This window comes from Corylus avellana, chromosome 4 (assembly GCF_965113065.1).
Source record: "Corylus avellana chromosome 4, dhCorAvel1.hap1.2, whole genome shotgun sequence".
In the NCBI taxonomy this organism is placed as follows: Eukaryota; Viridiplantae; Streptophyta; class Magnoliopsida; order Fagales; family Betulaceae; genus Corylus; species Corylus avellana.
The window spans coordinates 2359917-2377347 of NC_142493.1; the positions used below are offsets into that span (position 1 = coordinate 2359917).

The window sequence follows — 17431 nt, forward strand, 5'->3', positions numbered from 1 at the left end:
CGGGGCACTGTGTTCCAATGACGGTGGGTTTTTTACCTTCTTCAGCGTGGGAAGCACACAAAGCGCAGGGGGTGGGGGGGCCTTCTTCAGCGTGTGAAAATCCAGCATAAACGGTCGTGTTTCAATTAGGAGGAAGTAGGGGCGAAATAGAAAAAAAGTGGTAAATTTTTACACCAAAAGCATAGCCTTGACCCAGACACTGAACAAACCCTAAAGATAATTTCAAGAAATGAGTGATAACAGGAGACCAATGCCACTCACGTTTATTCTATTTCCATACCAACACAACTTGTCAAACAAGAGAATGAAATGTGTGTATATAATTGGTTCACTTTCCGTTTGTTAAAGGCTTTAGAGCTTTTAGTGGAAATATATATTTTTTTTGGAAAAATGAACAAGTATGGATGTTTTGTATGAAAAAGTGAAAATTTTTTGTTTTGTAATGATTTTTTTTTAACAGTAATAAAAAGTGATTTGTGTAATATAAAAAGTAAAAATGTTGAGAAAATGAAAAATGAAGATAATAGTATCAAGTCTCAAAGGCCTTTGCCAAACGAAACCTAGGAGTTGTTTGTTATCAATTTGTGAAAAAAAAAAAAAAAAGAAGAATAATAATTAGTATAAAAAAGTGAAAATTTTTGTTTTGTAATGATTTCTTTATTTGAATAGTAGTAAAAAATAAATGATATGATATAAAAAGTAAATCAGTGGCGGAGCCACGTTGCCCCTCACGGCACCCCCAAGGATTTTAATTTAATTTAATTTAATTTATTTTTTTTAATTTTTAGTTTTAACCCACGGCACCCTCAAAATAAAAAATAAAGAAAAAAAAATCTTTTTACAAAAAATTCTATTCTTTTTACCCTCAAAATTCTTTTTTGTTTTAACTCATGGCACCTTCAAAAAATTGTTTTAACCCACGGCACCCTCAAAAAATTCTAGATAATTTTTTTTTTTTTGTATTTTTATCTTTTTGATATAATGTCGACATGTTACATTTTTAATATATTAATTTGAGCACATATTTATGAACTTTTATAGATATTTTTTATAATATATATATTGTGTGAATTACCAAATTTTTAGGGTAAAAAAAATTTGTAAGACGCAAAAAAATATTTAGTAGCACTCCCAATATAAAATGGCTGGCTCCGCCACTTATGAAGGGGCTTCCATTTAATCGCTACTCATGGCTGACGACACACAATGCGTATGCTAGGTTCGGAGTGAGCTCCGGAACCGGCAATATAATATTAACTCCCACAAGTCAAGACGACTCCATTACCAACCAGCTCGACGTACGTGATCTTGTTACTCTTTTGCTTGAAAAGTTAAAAGCAGATCTCTTGTTGTCTATTGAAAACTAAAATGGAGTTCAAAAAATATTGTAAAATAAAAATTTCTCCTCGAATAGTAATATTAGTGATAATCATGACTTTTCAGATGAAATTAGAGAAGCTGTTTTATTAATTACTCTTAATTTTCTGTTGCATGCAGAATGGTGTTAGAGGGATAATGCTGGATATGTATGAATTCAACAACACCATCTGGTTATGTCACGGACAGTGCAACAGCTTTACAGCTTTTGTATGTGTCTTAATTAACCTCGTACGATAGAAACATCATGAGTTTTCTGTTATGATATTAAATAAATTTTGATAGGTGTTGTTAGAGGGAACTTAACCTCCTTAAAAAAGTACTTCTAGAAGGCCTATTTGTATTTTACTAAGAATGATGTGGCTATTAAAATAACATTTTGATCAAAATTCAATAATAATCAATCACAAGCCCAATGGTGATTTTAATAGCCACATCATTCTTAGTAGGATACAAGTAGGCCTCCTAAAATTACTCTCCTTCAAATATATTGGCTCAACTGATAACTGATAAGGTCTAGTTTTAGTGGCATCATCATTAGTATTAAGGTTTGAATCCCTTTAGAGCAAATAATTCTTTGGGGTCACGTCTGCCGATGAAGTAAGAGTCTTACTCAATCAGCGTAGATGGGGCGCTTTACACGGGTCCAGAGTTTGCCCAACATGAGTTGATACACGAAGTGGCTATACCTTGAAGGCATTTTCAGTCATAAAAAAATAATAATTAAAAAAATCTTTAAATAGACTAACAACCATGGTCCATAATATAGGGACGAAACATCTTCATTTCCTAGTTTTTCGGTTAATTAAGTACTCCATAATCTCCATTATAGGGACGAAACTAAAATTTCTTAATTATCCTGTGGCAAACTGAGAGGTTAATCTTAATTTTGATAGGGCAAGCCTTATATATATAAAGGAAAATTTCAAAAATCCCCGGCCCCTTAGTTTTGGGATAAAAATTTTTATGAGGCGTACTTATCCAAACAGGTCTTGGCCTGCCTTCTTACTCAGACAAGTAAGCTTCTTAAAGATTCTCTCATCTTTAGTACGGCTCAAATTGCTAGCAATCCTGGTCCCTAGTTTTGTCCAGTCCATGTTCCATTAGTAGTTGTCTTTGGTTGATTACATAAACAAGCAAGTTGATTTGAAACATGATTCACCAGCAACCCGCCATTAATGTTCTGAAAGAGATTCAAATATATCTTCAAGCAAACCCATGGGAGATAATCACCGTTATCATTGAAGACCATGTTTCAACAAGAAATTGCGTGAGAAGGTTGTTTGATGCTGCTGGGTTAAGGAAATTTTGGTTCCCATTGTCTCGAATGCCAAAAAGTGGTGGAAATTGGCCAACAGTTGATTTTATGGTCGGGACAAATCAGCGGTTGGTGGTTTTCACTTCAAACTCTTCAAAGGAGGCATCTGAAGGCATTGCCTATCAGTGGAATCATATGGTAGAAACCCAATGTAAGTCCAACTATCTCCTCCTTAATTTGTGAAACTTCATTGGAGCAAGAAAAATATGTTTGGTAATGTATTTTGAAAGGGGTTTTTTTTTTTTTTTTTTTTTCAAAAAAAAAATAAAAAATAGTTTGAAAAAGTGTTCCAATCATTGTGAAAAAGTCCAAGCAACTTAAAATGTTAGCTTGAGTTTGAAAAAGTACATAATTTTAGTTTGAAAAAGTGTTCAAATCAATGTGAACACTTGATTGAAAGCAAGTGTTCACAGGAAATTTTTCAAAGTTTAGTTTGAAAAATTTTAGTTTGAAAGCAACTTAAAATACGACACATCAATCTATGTGAAGCTGATGTGAAAATCTAGTGTGAATAATTATTCAACGAGAAAACAAAAACATAAATAAAACATAAAACTTTTATTGTTGAAACAAAACTTATCCAAAACGTTTAGGGAGAACTCAAATTAGTTTTCCCACAATTTCAATTTCGATAATTAGGTATTTGGGTTTTTCTTTGGATTTAAAAATGTCATTCTGTCAACCTACCTTATAATTAATTAACAATATGTCATGTCAGATTGTGACATGTCGAAGGACCTTTCTCTATCAAATAAACACGTAGAATTAGCACATGACATGTCAAATGAAAGTCACACGACATTAATTTATTGGTATAACGTAGCATACTGTTTACTAAATGAGCAATAGGTTGACAAATGGACCTATTTAAAAGTAGAAGAAGAAAAAAAATTAAGGATTTAATTGTTGAAATTGAAACCTAAGAATTAAATTGAAATCACATGAAAACCTAAGGCCTACTACATTTGATTTTTCCCAAAAGTTTAAGAAAACTGTGATTTAATTTAATATTTACTTTCAAACTTCCCTTCAACAAGACCAACATATTAAATTACTACTTATCTCGATTAAACGTTTACTAATTAATTTTCACCAATTATGATGGGTTTGAAATTACAGCTGGTGATGGTGGAATGAATGCTAGTTTATGCACAAACCGTGGAGAATCATCTCCATTGAACACAACAACAAGATCTTTACTACTCATGAACTATTTTCCAAGTATAGCCAACATTTTTCCAGCTTGTGGGTATAATTCTGCTCCATTACTCACTATGCTAAGCACCTGTTCTCAAGCGGCTGCTGATCGATGGCCTAACTTCATTGCTGTTGACTTTTACAAGGTCAGATATATAATATAATGCATTATATATTTATTTACTAGATTAAGCATGCATTGGAGAAAGAGATAGTCTAAACATCATTCTCTTCTCTTTTTTTCATTCAATTTTTCTTTTTCTTAAAAAAAAAATATAACCATTGAATATGTAGAACTCATACAGGTAAAGGTATAAATCTTACATATTCAATAGTTAATTTTTATATGTTTACTACAAAGTTATGTTTGTATGTTATAATTTCAGATGAGTGATGGCAATGGAGCCCCTGGAGTGGTGGATGTGGCAAATGGTCATTTAGTTTGCGGGTGCGGAAATATTGCCTTTTGTAAGGTCTGAAAGCACATTTTATAGCAGCTATGACATATTTTAAGTGATTTTTATTATTATTATTACTTTTAAATAAATACTATAAAAAATTACTTAAATACGTTATGTCAACCAATATGAAGGATAACATTATTCATATCAAATTTAATATAAATTGAAAAAAAAAAATTCTTGAACTCGGTTTGAACAAAAACTTTATCCTAAGATGATTACTTATATATATATATATATTATGTGCAGGAAAACATGAGTTTTGGAGCATGTGGGTCTCCATAGCTAGGCTGCTGTTGCCCTTGTCTGTAGAAGGACATGAACACAAATCAATAGCTGTAGTTGCTTGAGACAGTCTGCGTGGCTTTTCTCTTTTAATATTTTCAGTATTATTTGTAATTCTGTAATTAAAACTTTAACGTAAAACCACATGTTTCTCATGGCCAAATCATTTATTTGGAACTCCTAAGATCACCCGTCAATTTAAGGAATCTTTTGGTACCACTTTTTTTGTTCCTTTAATGTTTCAAATTCCTTTCATAAAGAAAAGTACCCCTTAACTCTAATGCATGTGGTGTTTGGCCGGTGAACCTAGCTTCTAAATATTGATTGATGTGGCACTCAATCAATCTTTACCTTTTTTTTCTTTTTTCTTTTTTTACCAGGGGTTGATGAACAATGTCACGTTAGCCTAATGAGATAAGGAAGAAATGAAAGTGTAGTATGTAGTACTATTCTTGTAACCTTAGATTTTAGTAATATCATAATATGGTATGCTAGGATATTAAGTTTAAATGTTTAGATTTGAGCCTAATTATAATATATTAATTACTAGCACTTGTGTTATTTTTTTAATTTAGAATTAATTTTTTTAATATTTTTTTTAGAGAAAAGTTTACACTTCATTCACAATCGCGAAACTAGAGCTAGCTGGTTATTCTAACAAAACGATGTCTAAGATACAATTGGAAATCTCTTCAATCTAGATTTCATCAATGACTTGCTTAACTGTTGCTTTGGCTAAACCATGTGTAGCATAATTTGCTTTCTCTTCTAGAGTGTCAAATGTACCAATGTTGCATCATATTCAACACCCCACACGTATCCTTTACTGGCTATCAATTTCTGCTCCAATTTCATTACCTAGTCTTCACAACATTAACTATATGGTAATGTTCATCAATCTTTATTTATTTATTTATTTTTAATAAGAATTGATAAATACTGCCACAAGAATCCAATAAAATAAAAGTGGATGAAGAGGTGTAATTCTCTAAGAAAAGGGCAAAAGTAATTTAGACATAATATGCAACTCCATGTTTTTTGTTTTCTATAATATGCTGCTCCATTTACTCATGAAAAAAATAGTGTTAAGAAAAGCCCCCCTCTCTCTTTCTTTACGCTTTCTTTGTTGGAGCCTTCACGCATGAGTCACACAATCACTTTGTCGCTTAATTAGAAAAAGAAAAAGAAAAGAAAAAACTATTAAATTCATCACTTGAAACACTAAGGGTCCGTTTAGGAATGCGTTTTTTTTTTTTAAAAAAATCTACGTTTTTAAACAAAATCGTAATTTTGGAGTGTTTGGAATTGCGATTTTAAAAACACAAATTTTTAAATCATGGAAAAATCTACGATTTTCATAAACTGACTAAGGGGTGCTTATTTTTAAAAAGTGCGAATTTAAACCAAAATCACGAATTCCCTTAAAACAATATTTGGGGCAATATTTACCTATTTTGCCATGAAACCGCAATTATATGCTAATGTTATCCAAACACTCAATTGATAAAAAAATAAAAAAATAAAAAGTATTTCTTAACATGTTTTATCTAACGCGTATGTGATTTTAAAAAGTAACAATTTTAAAAACGCAATTTTTAAAATTGCACTTATTGAAATCGTACTCCCAAACAGGCCCTAATTATATGCTAGATCATCATTTATCTTTCTTTACATAAATAAAATTTTTATTTCTAATTCCATCTATTATTATTATTAAACTAATATTTATTCTTAGAGTATGTAACCGGAAAAACAAAAACAAACAAATTATTGGAGTCACGCTAGTCGAAGAGAGGTTGGGAAATATTAATGTGACAGTCTCAACTAACTTTTTTTTTTACAAAAAAAAAAAAAAAAAAAAAAAATTAATCAAATGGTTGGTTGAAACGGTCACATTATAGAAAAAATTAGTTTTTAACTGTACTGAATTGAATAATTTTTTTGCATCCAATGTGAAAAGAAAGTTTTGTACTCAATATATTTTGAGTTGCTTTTTAATTTTTTTTATTTAAAGCACAAACAATAAAAGAAAGAAGATCAAGGAAGATAATTATAACAAACAGACTCAATTTGTATTGAAATGTAAATCTTCATGCACACTTCTTATCCATTTTGTTGATTTTAGATTAAAATTTATGTGATTTAAATATTTAATTTATGATATTAAAGCCTAATATGAGAAAAAAAAAACAAAATAACTGCACGCAATCTTTTCACTTCACGAACTCCATAGCAGATACGTCTTTCTTCCTTCCTTCCCTCCCCTTCCCAGCTCCCTCCCCCTCCCCATCATATATAGAGAGAGATCGAAGTTCCCCATTTCTCTCTCTCATCAAGCATAAAGCCAAAGCAATGAAGGTACGTATTCTTCTTCTTCTTCTTCTTCTGATCTTCATCTTATCTGCTCTGTTTCATGCCTTTTTTTTTTATATATATATATAAACAGAGCATGTCTAACTCTGTATTCTATTGCAGAAATTAATTTTCTCTGCAGTGCTCTTCTCTTTAATTGTTCTTGGTATCATAAGCTGCTCGACTGCTCTGAAGGTAATATATATATATTCCTGAGAGATGAAGAAACTGGGTATCATTTTTCTCATTTCTTTTTCTTTTTGTTTTAACAGGAAGGACAAACATGTGTAGCAGACAGTAACTGTGATTCAGGGTTGCACTGCGAGACGTGTATAGCAAACAGAAACGTACGGCCGAGATGTACTCGAATCCAACCTATCAGTCCATATTCGAAGGTGAATTCTTACACCCCCACCATTTCTCCTTTCGGTTCTCTGTTTTGCTCTGTTTTTTGGAGTTTGAAAAGTGAACTTTTTTTTATGAATAGGTGAAGGGGTTGCCGTTCAATCGGTACTCGTGGCTGACAACCCACAACGCGTTCGCGAGGCTTGGAGAGAAGTCAGCTACCGGCGCTGTGATTCTTTCTCCGACGAACCAGCAGGACTCCATTACCAGTCAGCTCAACGTATGTTCTTTCTTTCTCTTTCTCTTTTACATTCCTGGGAAAATTTAGGAGAAAAAAGGGAAAAAGAAAATTGAACTTTAAACAATTGGGCGGTGGGCAGTTGCTTTCTCTGCCATTTTGTTAGGTCAATTTTTACTTGCCGAAAAAGCAAAGCTTTAGGTATGGTTGATAGATCAAAAGGTCCCCCTTTGTGAAATGGGTGACTTTTTTCAGTTCATTTGAGAAAAAAAGATAGTTTTTTGAGGTGTGATTAGGTGTGATATCATATGACCTTAATAATTTCCCCTGATTCCTTTATCAGTTGTACCCATGTGAAAGGGCAAGGCATAATTTCCATTATTGTTTTTTTTTTTTTTTTTTCAAAAAAAAAAAAAAAAAAAAGGAAAAAAACAGCTCTACAAATGGCAGTTACTGTAGAACAGGGATTCCCTACAATGCTCTGTACAAAGAAAAAGGGTCAAAGAAAAATTATGAGGCTCACAGAGGGGGCCCTGCTAGAACAGAGCTCTTCTGAACAAGTGGTCCTTCTGCATGGTCGTAGTCATTGTTCAGACAAGGGAGTCCCTCTCACATGACCTTAAAAATCTTACTATGTTATAAATAAGGCTGTGAATTTGGATTCTTTTGTATTGTATGGGGCCTACATATTCAAGCAATCCGCTCACTTACTAAGGTAGGTAGGTTTTATAAATACTCTCTCACATTTATTGTCTGAATTGACAGATTGATAAAGTTCTCAGTCCGTAAATAGTCGACCCGTCAAGAATGTTAAATATTGGTGTTCTAATACCATACAATATGTTTAAATTTGGTCTTTGTCACCTAATTGGTTTTTGTCTTTGTCCATGTCGCTTATAATAAGAGTTGGTTAGGCGAAATGATAACTTTTTTATTTCCAAAGTATACCTAATATGCTTAGTTTATAAATAAAACTATCACTTCAACAACAACAAAAAATAATGATAGACCACATCTACTAGCGAATAAATAAGTTAGTCTTATAAAAAAAAAAAAAAAAAAAAAAAAAAAAGTTGCCAATTGAGAAAAAAATAATAATAAAAGAAAAGAACAAATAAATAAATAAAACAACAACCTAGTGGAGAAAAGAAAATTGAGGTTGTGTCACTCCTTTGGTGGGGGAATCATTTTGCTCACCGCCATTGTGTACTTTCTGCGCAACTACATTGGACCAAATAATGATGTTTCAAAGAATAAAGAGGAATTGTGGTTAATTATTTGAAGTGAAGGGATTAAAAGATTAGACATGCATTGAGATTTCCATTATTTTTTAACCAAGAATATTATAAGTTGGGCTCGGTTTGTTTGAAAAAACGGCTATTTTTAGATGTTTGTGTGGTGTTCGGCTTATATGTAAATATTTCTTATGTTTTCATATAATCTGATAAGCTGCGAAAGAATGAGAATAGAAGGCTTTCGGAGGGGAAATGAGATCTAATGTAATTTTCTATCTATAATGTTTGCAATTTGGGCAGGCATTTGTAAGAGCGTCTTTGTGAGGCTCACCTGCCCGAATAGGTGTTCAGACAATTCGAGACTTGTTCGGGCATGTAATACCCACAAGGACCTTCTAACAATTGCCTACCAAAGAGTGTGGGAGAGCGGCGAAAAATAGTTTACAGAAATGAGAAGTATAAATATTATTTTTCTTTGTTGAATTTGACTAGTATTTTATGTTTGAAGTTGTTTTCTCCTGCAGAATGGTATTAGAGGGTTAATGCTTGATCTGTATGACTTCAACAATGACATCTGGTTATGTCACTCCTTTGGTGGCCAGTGCTACAACTATACAGCTTTTGTAAGTGTGCATGAATTTCCATTAATGTTGCTTGTAATCTTCTTAAACACGTTTATCTGACACCTGATTCGATCACCAGCAACCTGCCATTAATGTTCTCAAAGAGATCCAAATTTTTCTCGAGGCAAACCCATCTGAGATCATCACCATTTTCATTGAAGACTATGTTACATCGCCAAAGGGCCTGAGCAAGGTGTTTGACGCTGCTGGCCTGAGGAAATACTGGTTTCCTGTTTCTGCAATGCCAAAAAATGGTGGAAATTGGCCAACACTAGATAATATGGTCCAGAAAAATCAGCGTTTGGTGGTTTTCACTTCAAAATCAGCTAAGGAGGCTTCTGAAGGGATTGCCTATGAGTGGAGATATGTGGTAGAAAACCAATGTAAGTCCTTTTACATCTTCTTCTATCTCCTCCTCCACTCTCAGCTAATTATGATGGGGTTTTCACTTGCAGATGGGAATGGCGGGATGAAAGCCGGGTTGTGTCCGAACCGAGCAGAATCATCTTCCATGAACACAACTTCAAGGTCTCTTGTCCTGGTGAACTATTTTCGAGATGTCCCAGATGTAACTCAATCTTGCAAGGATAATTCAGCTCCATTGCTTGACATGGTGAACACCTGCTATAAAGCAGCAGGAAAACGGTGGCCTAACTTCATTGCTGTTGATTTTTACAAGGTATGATATGTGTGTTCAAAATCTAATATAGTTAAAAGCAAATGGTGTATAATTCATTTGTGTATGAACATTTCAGAGGAGTGATGGTGGGGGTGCCCCAGAGGCTGCAGATGTGGCAAATGGTCAGTTAGTTTGTGGATGTGGAAATATTGCCTATTGCAAGGTTTGCCACTTTGGTCTCAATTCTCCTTCACCATATATATATATATATATAACCCGAAATCCCTCTCAGAAGTGCTTTAAAACTACGGCATGTGGCGTGAACCCATATTTTTTAAATGTTAAACCGGTTTTTTTAAGAAAAAACCAGTTCATTAATTGTGTTAATTATATTTCAAGAGTTTTTCATACATAAATTATTCAATAAATTAAAGTATTATTAATGTTCGAATTAAATAAAGAAACAAATAATATAAATCAAATTAATTTAATATGTATATTAATACGTTTAGGATTCTCAAAAAAAAAAAAAAATGATGTCATAAAGAAAAAACTGGTCATTAATTAGTGTCATTAATTGCGTTAACTATATTATAATCTATGTATTATTCTTGCTACTTTTTTTTTTCTTTATACTATTCATTTTAAATCATATATACTTATAGGAACAAAGATTTAATTTTTTATTTATTTATTTAAAGATGTGAGATATAATTTTATACGTCTTTTTAACTTATAATGAAAAATGATATGTTTAAATTTTTTAAATTAAATTATAATAAAAAATCTCACGCATAGCGCGGTTTATAAGCTTGTTCTCGAAACTAGGGTACCCCGATTTTGGTCAAAAACCGAGAAACTAGACCTGATTGACACCCCTAGGTGAATCCAATCGTACGCTCTCTCATTATGTGCCGACCAAATTGCAGCCAATCCGAAACCTATAAAGGACATTAATACTCAAAAAGAGGCCATGACAGATTTCAAAATTAACTTATTTTGTGATCTCATTATTGGATGCAGGGAAATATGACTTTTGGAGTATGTGACATTCCACAGGCTGCTGCTGCCCCTGCACCAGGAACAGTGGCACATGACTTTGGCTCTGGTTATTTAAATAGCAAACCAGCTCAATTGCAGTGGCTGTTGGGAACAGCTTTTGTAGCCCTTCTCTTGTCATTGTGAATATAAATTTGCTGTCTTTCTGCGTTAATGACATGAAAAAGAGAAGGAATCTAACCAAAAAGTTAACCCATCTGGAATAGTGTTGAATGGTGCTCATGTGATGAATTACTGAGAAAAAAGAAGATTTAGCATACTTTTGTTAGTACAGCTTTGTCAGATTGGTGGCTGTCAAGGAGACCACTTCAACTGTGGTGGTTGTAAACCAAGGGTTTTGTTGGCCTTTTCTCTTGTCATTTTGAAGTTCTCTTTTGTGTTTGCTTTTCTGCATTGAAATGGGGGGATGTGTCCTTCAAATTCAAATTCAAATTAGGAAATCGCTTCTATTTAGGATGGGGGTATCATGTGATTCCATCACGGGCATTCGGCAGCTAGTTAGGTCGTGGGCCGTTGGACTCCAGGTGACTCATGATGGGCCTTTGGGTGCATCGACAACCAGGCCCATCAGTAATTGGGAAAAATTATCAGGAGAAAGCCCCAACCCACGGTAGTTCCTACATGTAAGTCCCATGGGTTGGGTGGGCTATTAAAATATGAATGAAATAATTAGATTTACTATTTTTATCATGTTGAACTTTTGAAGTAAGTAATAATTTAATATGGTATTAAAATCGTGGTCTTAAGTTAGAACCTTGACGTTTTATTTTTCATTTTAATTAAAATAATCCACCCATTGTCCTCAAGTGAGTGAAAGAATTAAAATATTTATTAAATAGTTAGATTTATTATTAAAATAAGAAATAAATTAGGACAAAGTCCACTTAACCCCCTCAAACTACCACCCCAATAGTAATCTACCCCCAAAACTACCAAAACAATGACAATGTACCCCAAATTTTAACAAAATGATGAAATTACCCTTACTAAAATAAAAACAAAAATATTACATTTTTTTTTTCAAAATTTTAAGGGTATTTTTGTCTTATTAAAAATTATATATGGGTAATTTCGTCATTTTATTAGCATTAGGGGGTACATTGTCATTATTTTGGTAGTTTTGGAGGTAAATTGTCGTAATTAATAGTTTAGGAAGTAGATTATCATTTGAGTGATAGTTTGAGGAGGTTAAGCGGACGTTACCCAATAAATTAACTGCTAAATGTGTCAACCCTCCTCAATGCATAAAGCTCAGCCCTCAGGTTGCCCCAAACACCAATGGCCCAAATGTTGCTGACATTACAAATTGCTTGTGAAGCTTTGCATTTAGGCCAATTTGTAGTATATTAGGAGTGATAATTTCCTTATCTCCTGTTAGGCCCAAACCCACAAAGTCAATCCTCCCCAGCTCTAACAATCTTCAATGTTGCAGCCTCCAAGTCGCCTCATAGCTGCCGCAGTAGCAAACAGGCTCTCCCGTGATCTGTATCTACAACCGTCTCTCAAGATAGCTCGTATTTTAGATTTTTATCATTTTTTTTTTCTGGGTTTTGTTGTTGGGGAGCCCACTTCTTGTTGCTTGTTTCCTTGTAAACCTATAGAAATAAAGAAATCTTCAATCTTTGTGTTGGGGTCAAGTGAAGTGCACTCTTGGAGATACTTAGGCGTAAATCAAGGGCACTTGTGCTTAAACAAGAATATGTGTGCACGGCTCAAGACAAGTTAATTTCTTAATGTTTTGCAGTTCAATGATAATTTACATTAACATGCAGTAAGTTTGGGCTAAAACCTTCTGATCAGGCACTCTGATCAAAAACATTAAGCTCATCTATTTAAATTTACTCATGCATAAAGAAATGGAATATATGGTTTGTAGGTTTATAGGGGGAATCCTACAAGAAAAAGTGTATTTGAACTTGTAATAAACAATGCAATGTCTAAGATTCATTTATACCAAAAGAAGAGCACCTCTTTTTTGTGAACTATTATGTACCTAATTGAATTCTGAAGAAACAAATCCATTGTTAATCATATTTTTATAAGTTTTTGGGCACCTTTCTTTTTTTCTTTTTCTTTTTTTTTTTAAGCTGGTTTTTAAAGGTGAATTTTATCTGAGGCTTGTATCATTTTATATTAAATCTAAGCACCACATCACGAGTTCGAGTTACGAAAAGAGTGACTTATGGAATAGAGTGGACTGATGTAGACGTCGTATTCGAAAGCGTGGTAATATGTTACGATCATAAGTGTCTCACATGGCAGTGCCTTGACTATGTGTATATTAGCTCTTGAGCACCCTTCCTTGCAAACTGATTTAAAAAGATAAGTTCTACTTTATGATTGTATCACTTTATTAGTATTTGTTTTCACAGTAAATTATGGGCATTCCTCTTCTTTTAACAAGAGATACATGGGTTTTATAGGCAAACCATAAGCACGTAATTGTAAAGAAAATACTAAACTCATAAAAGTAGGAAAATGCTTTGAGTACTACAGTTTTTATTACAATCTCTTTAGAAACACATGAATGCCACATGGCACAACATGAACTAAAAAATTTAGTAACAGGTAAATTTAATTGTTTAGTAGCTGACATAATAATTAGTAAGTACCAGGTAAACAACTACATCAGTTTGCCCTTGTGACACCTCTAACAACACTCTTAAAAAGTATAAATTATAATAAGTACTTCGCTCTTATTCCATTGGACTAATTGGGTATTGCCCACTTGCCCTTAAATTTTTTTTCTTTTCCTTTTTAACTAGAGTTAATTTATGCTAGATTTGGAAGATTCCATGTTAAAACATGTGTACCATCATTAGTGCATTAAAGCATTGTAGAAGTGGCACATGAGTAAAGTCATTGTCAAATGGCAAGTATTAATTTATAGTTGCAAAAAAGAGCATCACACGAAGGGCACCAATTTCCTCCGTGATTGGTGTATGCAATTCCCACTCACTTTGAATGCACATATCTTTGTAAGATATGACTTATGAGATTTTGGGTATCACTCACCAAGTTTGAAAGCAACCCACATTGTATAATTGCCATCACCACTAGCCTCTTCCTTGGGGAACATCCAATCAAATGCACAAGACTATATATATACATAGATACCCCATTATCCATAATTTAGCAGCAAATAAAAAAAAAAAAAAGATATATTTTCTTCTCTTTCTTTTATGAGTTTGATCTTTTTATATATATATATATATGGGCCTAAAAATTAGGTTTTGCTCCTATCAAAATAAGGTTTGACAACCCCCTCCCCCGTCCCTCTTTCATACTTTGTCCGCCTCCTCAAATACGAAATCTTAGTTCCATTCCTACACATATTGTTATGATTGTTTTTGTTCTTATCACATCTCCAATGACTTACGCAATTTTCGATTTCCATATAAAATGACTAATCAAACCCTTGAAAAACATTTTCATCTGGTTCTCTAAATTAAATACATTTTGCATTTCATCTATTGTGCTTAATTACCCAATTGTAAGGAAGCACTGTAGATAAATGCACAATTATTATTATTATTTTTGTATAATTTTCTCTCTACTGCTCTCTCTCTCTCTTTCTTTACTCAATTTTCCCTTGGTTCTTTCTCTTTCTCTCTTATTAGTGCAAGTATATGTTTGAAAAATGAAATAAAACAAATAATATTTAAATTATATAGAGAAAAAATAAATAATTGGTTTAGTTAATAAAAAAAATATAGCTTTTGGTTAGCTATTTTAGATTGAAATATAAAGAATCTATTGTTAATGCAACCTTTAATTCTTACCACAAAGCTTGAAGAATATAAAAGATTATAATTTGATTAAGGATAAGAGAGGCTTGAAAATGATTTCATATCAAAGAGTAATGCTAAAAGAGCCAGAATTAATATATGTATATATTTTTTTGTAAAAAACAAAAAGGAATTAATCAGATTTATTGAAATTGTTACATTAGCATCGTGAAATACTTATCAATTAAAAATATAATATATATATCATTAATAATTAGTATAAAGTTACTTTATATTTGGTTGAAATTTGAACCAATATTTACCATCATCTACACTTTTCCATGTATTTTATTTTTAGCATTGACCTTTGGGGTGGAACAAAAGGCCACGTGGAGAGCTACAACACAATAGAAAGGTAGTTGTCGAAGTGGACGTTGGTTTTGGACCACGTCAGCATCACAATAAGAATTGACACGTGGAGGATATTTGGACCACTCACGTGGAAAAGTGGTTGCAATTATTTGTCTAATAGGACCACATAGATACAAATCTTTAGGCCAAATCACAAGGCCAACTATGTTTTGCCCCTTTACACTCTAATGGGTGCCTTGGTAAATATTTAAATGGGAAGGAAATAATATTATTATTATTATTTTACTTCCCCTAAAAGTGGGTTTTAAAGCTTGAGAACACAACTTAGAGAATAAACAAGTGAACAATCTCATCCACTAATCATCTAGAATGCTCTCAATATAATTATTTTCATAGGATTTTGTGTTAATAGGTTTTGAGCTCGACGTTTGAGGTCATCGTTGGATTCTCACTAGACCCTCTCGCCTGTGAATTCAAACTTTTATTTAACAATAAGACATAACTCGTAAAATATTTAATTAAAATAGAAACTAAATTGTAAAGTCTAATGGTTTCAATATTATAAACAAGCTTTTTATTTTTTTTCTTAACTATTATTAGGCCGTTATTGGATTCTTGGTGGACCCTTACGTTATGGAGTGACCAAGTCAGAACTAAAACTTAAGATTTCTGTTCTAATATCATGTTATATTATCAGTTATCTTATAAACTTAAATTACTCCCATTGAAAAGGTGCTCCAAAATTTTAATCCAACTAGTCTCTTTCAATTTATTTACTTTTTCTATGAATAAATATCGAATCAAATGCAAGTTTCATTGCTTTAGTCCAATCTATCACTATAAAATCATAGATTGCTCGAATCTATGTAAAAGAATATCGGCGCATGCTTTCTATTTTTTAAATAAAATTTTAAAACAAATAAACGTGACAAGACTCCTTAGATTATAGAATTATTTTTCTCTCTTGATTGTCAATTTGCAGACAGATGAAAATGGAATATATGATGTCCACCTCATTAACATGCCTTTTTGAAAGTGATTCCAAGTTACAAAGGATTTTTTTTTTTTTTTTTTTTTTAAATCATATTATCCTATATTTAACTCTTTCGTTTTTAAATAAGTTTTTGTTTTTCTCTTCAAAACATTTAGAATATAGTAATACTATAAATCACATTTGATTTTTTAATTTTTGTTTTGTTTTAACAAAGGTTAAATTATTATTGCCGTCAGTTAGGTGAGATAATAGTAAGATAAAAATGTGGTTTCTAGTATTACTTTTCGAAATATATATTCACTTTCTAAATTAGTAGAATCACATATCTCTTCATTTTATTTTTTTCTAACTTTCTCATTTATTTCAAAAGGTTCATTAAAGGCTATATTTATCTCTAATATAAAGTGAAAGACCACTTTTTAAGAAATTTTTAAGGCTATGTTTGTTATTAATAAGAAAGTTAATTTCCACACTTGAAAAATAAAGTGGTGTTGCATATTTAGTATTTGTTCTCTTTTATGACAAACTACACTTTCAAAAAGTTTACCAAACAATTTCTTAAATGAATTTCACCAATATATATATATATATATATAGACCTTACTAAAAACACTTCTTAACTTTATATCATAACAGAAAAAATTTCAAATAAAAAAAGTAAAAATAAATAAATAAATCACTTTTCCATACACCTATAATATTTTTATATAATAAGTGTACCGTTTAGAATCAAACATATATATATTTTTTTTAAAAAAGCATAAATTATTGAATAGAGATTCGAGCCGGTAGGGTTCGAGTTGCTCAGACACTTGCCTAACCATAGCAACTTAGCAAGAGTCTAAATACATTGCACTCATATATCTCTGCCCTATTACAATACAATTGGACAAGGGTATTAGTGGGATTTAAATCCTAAATTACTTTGGATTATAGAATCGGTTGACTATGTATTAAAGTTGCTTACAAGGAAAATCATTTCACTTTTTCTCAAAGGTGTTTATTGAAAATCAATGAAACTCTTCCTTTTTCATAGTTTATTGGGCATCACTATCCACAAAATCTCCAATAATTTTTATTTATTATAATTATTAAAATGGACAAGTGGGTTGGGGAATTTACAATTCGAGAATCAATGCGATGCTAACAGAAAGGAGAAAAAGGGAGTTTTTGGTGGGTAAGTTGGGGAACTTGGTACGCAAAGTTTGTACACGAATGTCAGCTTCAT

General features: G+C 32.2%; 1 protein-coding gene and 1 pseudogene across 1 annotated transcript; both read left to right on the forward strand.

Annotated features, from left to right (window-relative positions):
• Window positions 1–2530: 2530 nt before the first annotated feature.
• Window positions 2531–4371, forward strand: LOC132177204 (PI-PLC X domain-containing protein At5g67130 pseudogene; annotated as a pseudogene).
• A 2476-nt stretch (window positions 4372–6847) lies between these two features.
• On the forward strand, window positions 6848–11759 carry LOC132178700 (PI-PLC X domain-containing protein At5g67130). The gene is made up of 9 exons (XM_059591214.2): window positions 6848–6996; window positions 7114–7185; window positions 7263–7385; window positions 7478–7615; window positions 9333–9431; window positions 9511–9814; window positions 9887–10110; window positions 10187–10273; window positions 11074–11759. Exons 1-9 carry the CDS (start codon window positions 6991–6993, stop codon window positions 11233–11235), a joined length of 1215 nt encoding a protein of 404 aa, XP_059447197.2. The 5' UTR covers window positions 6848–6990; the 3' UTR covers window positions 11236–11759.
• Window positions 11760–17431: the final 5672 nt, after the last annotated feature.

Excerpts from the sequence above, each read along its gene's own strand:
- LOC132178700 (XM_059591214.2), top strand. Across the intron at positions 10,111-10,186 it reads TTGCTGTTGATTTTTACAAG|AGGAGTGATGGTGGGGGTGC; the intron begins GTATGATATGTG and ends TGAACATTTCAG. Across the intron at positions 10,274-11,073 it reads GAAATATTGCCTATTGCAAG|GGAAATATGACTTTTGGAGT; the intron begins GTTTGCCACTTT and ends TATTGGATGCAG.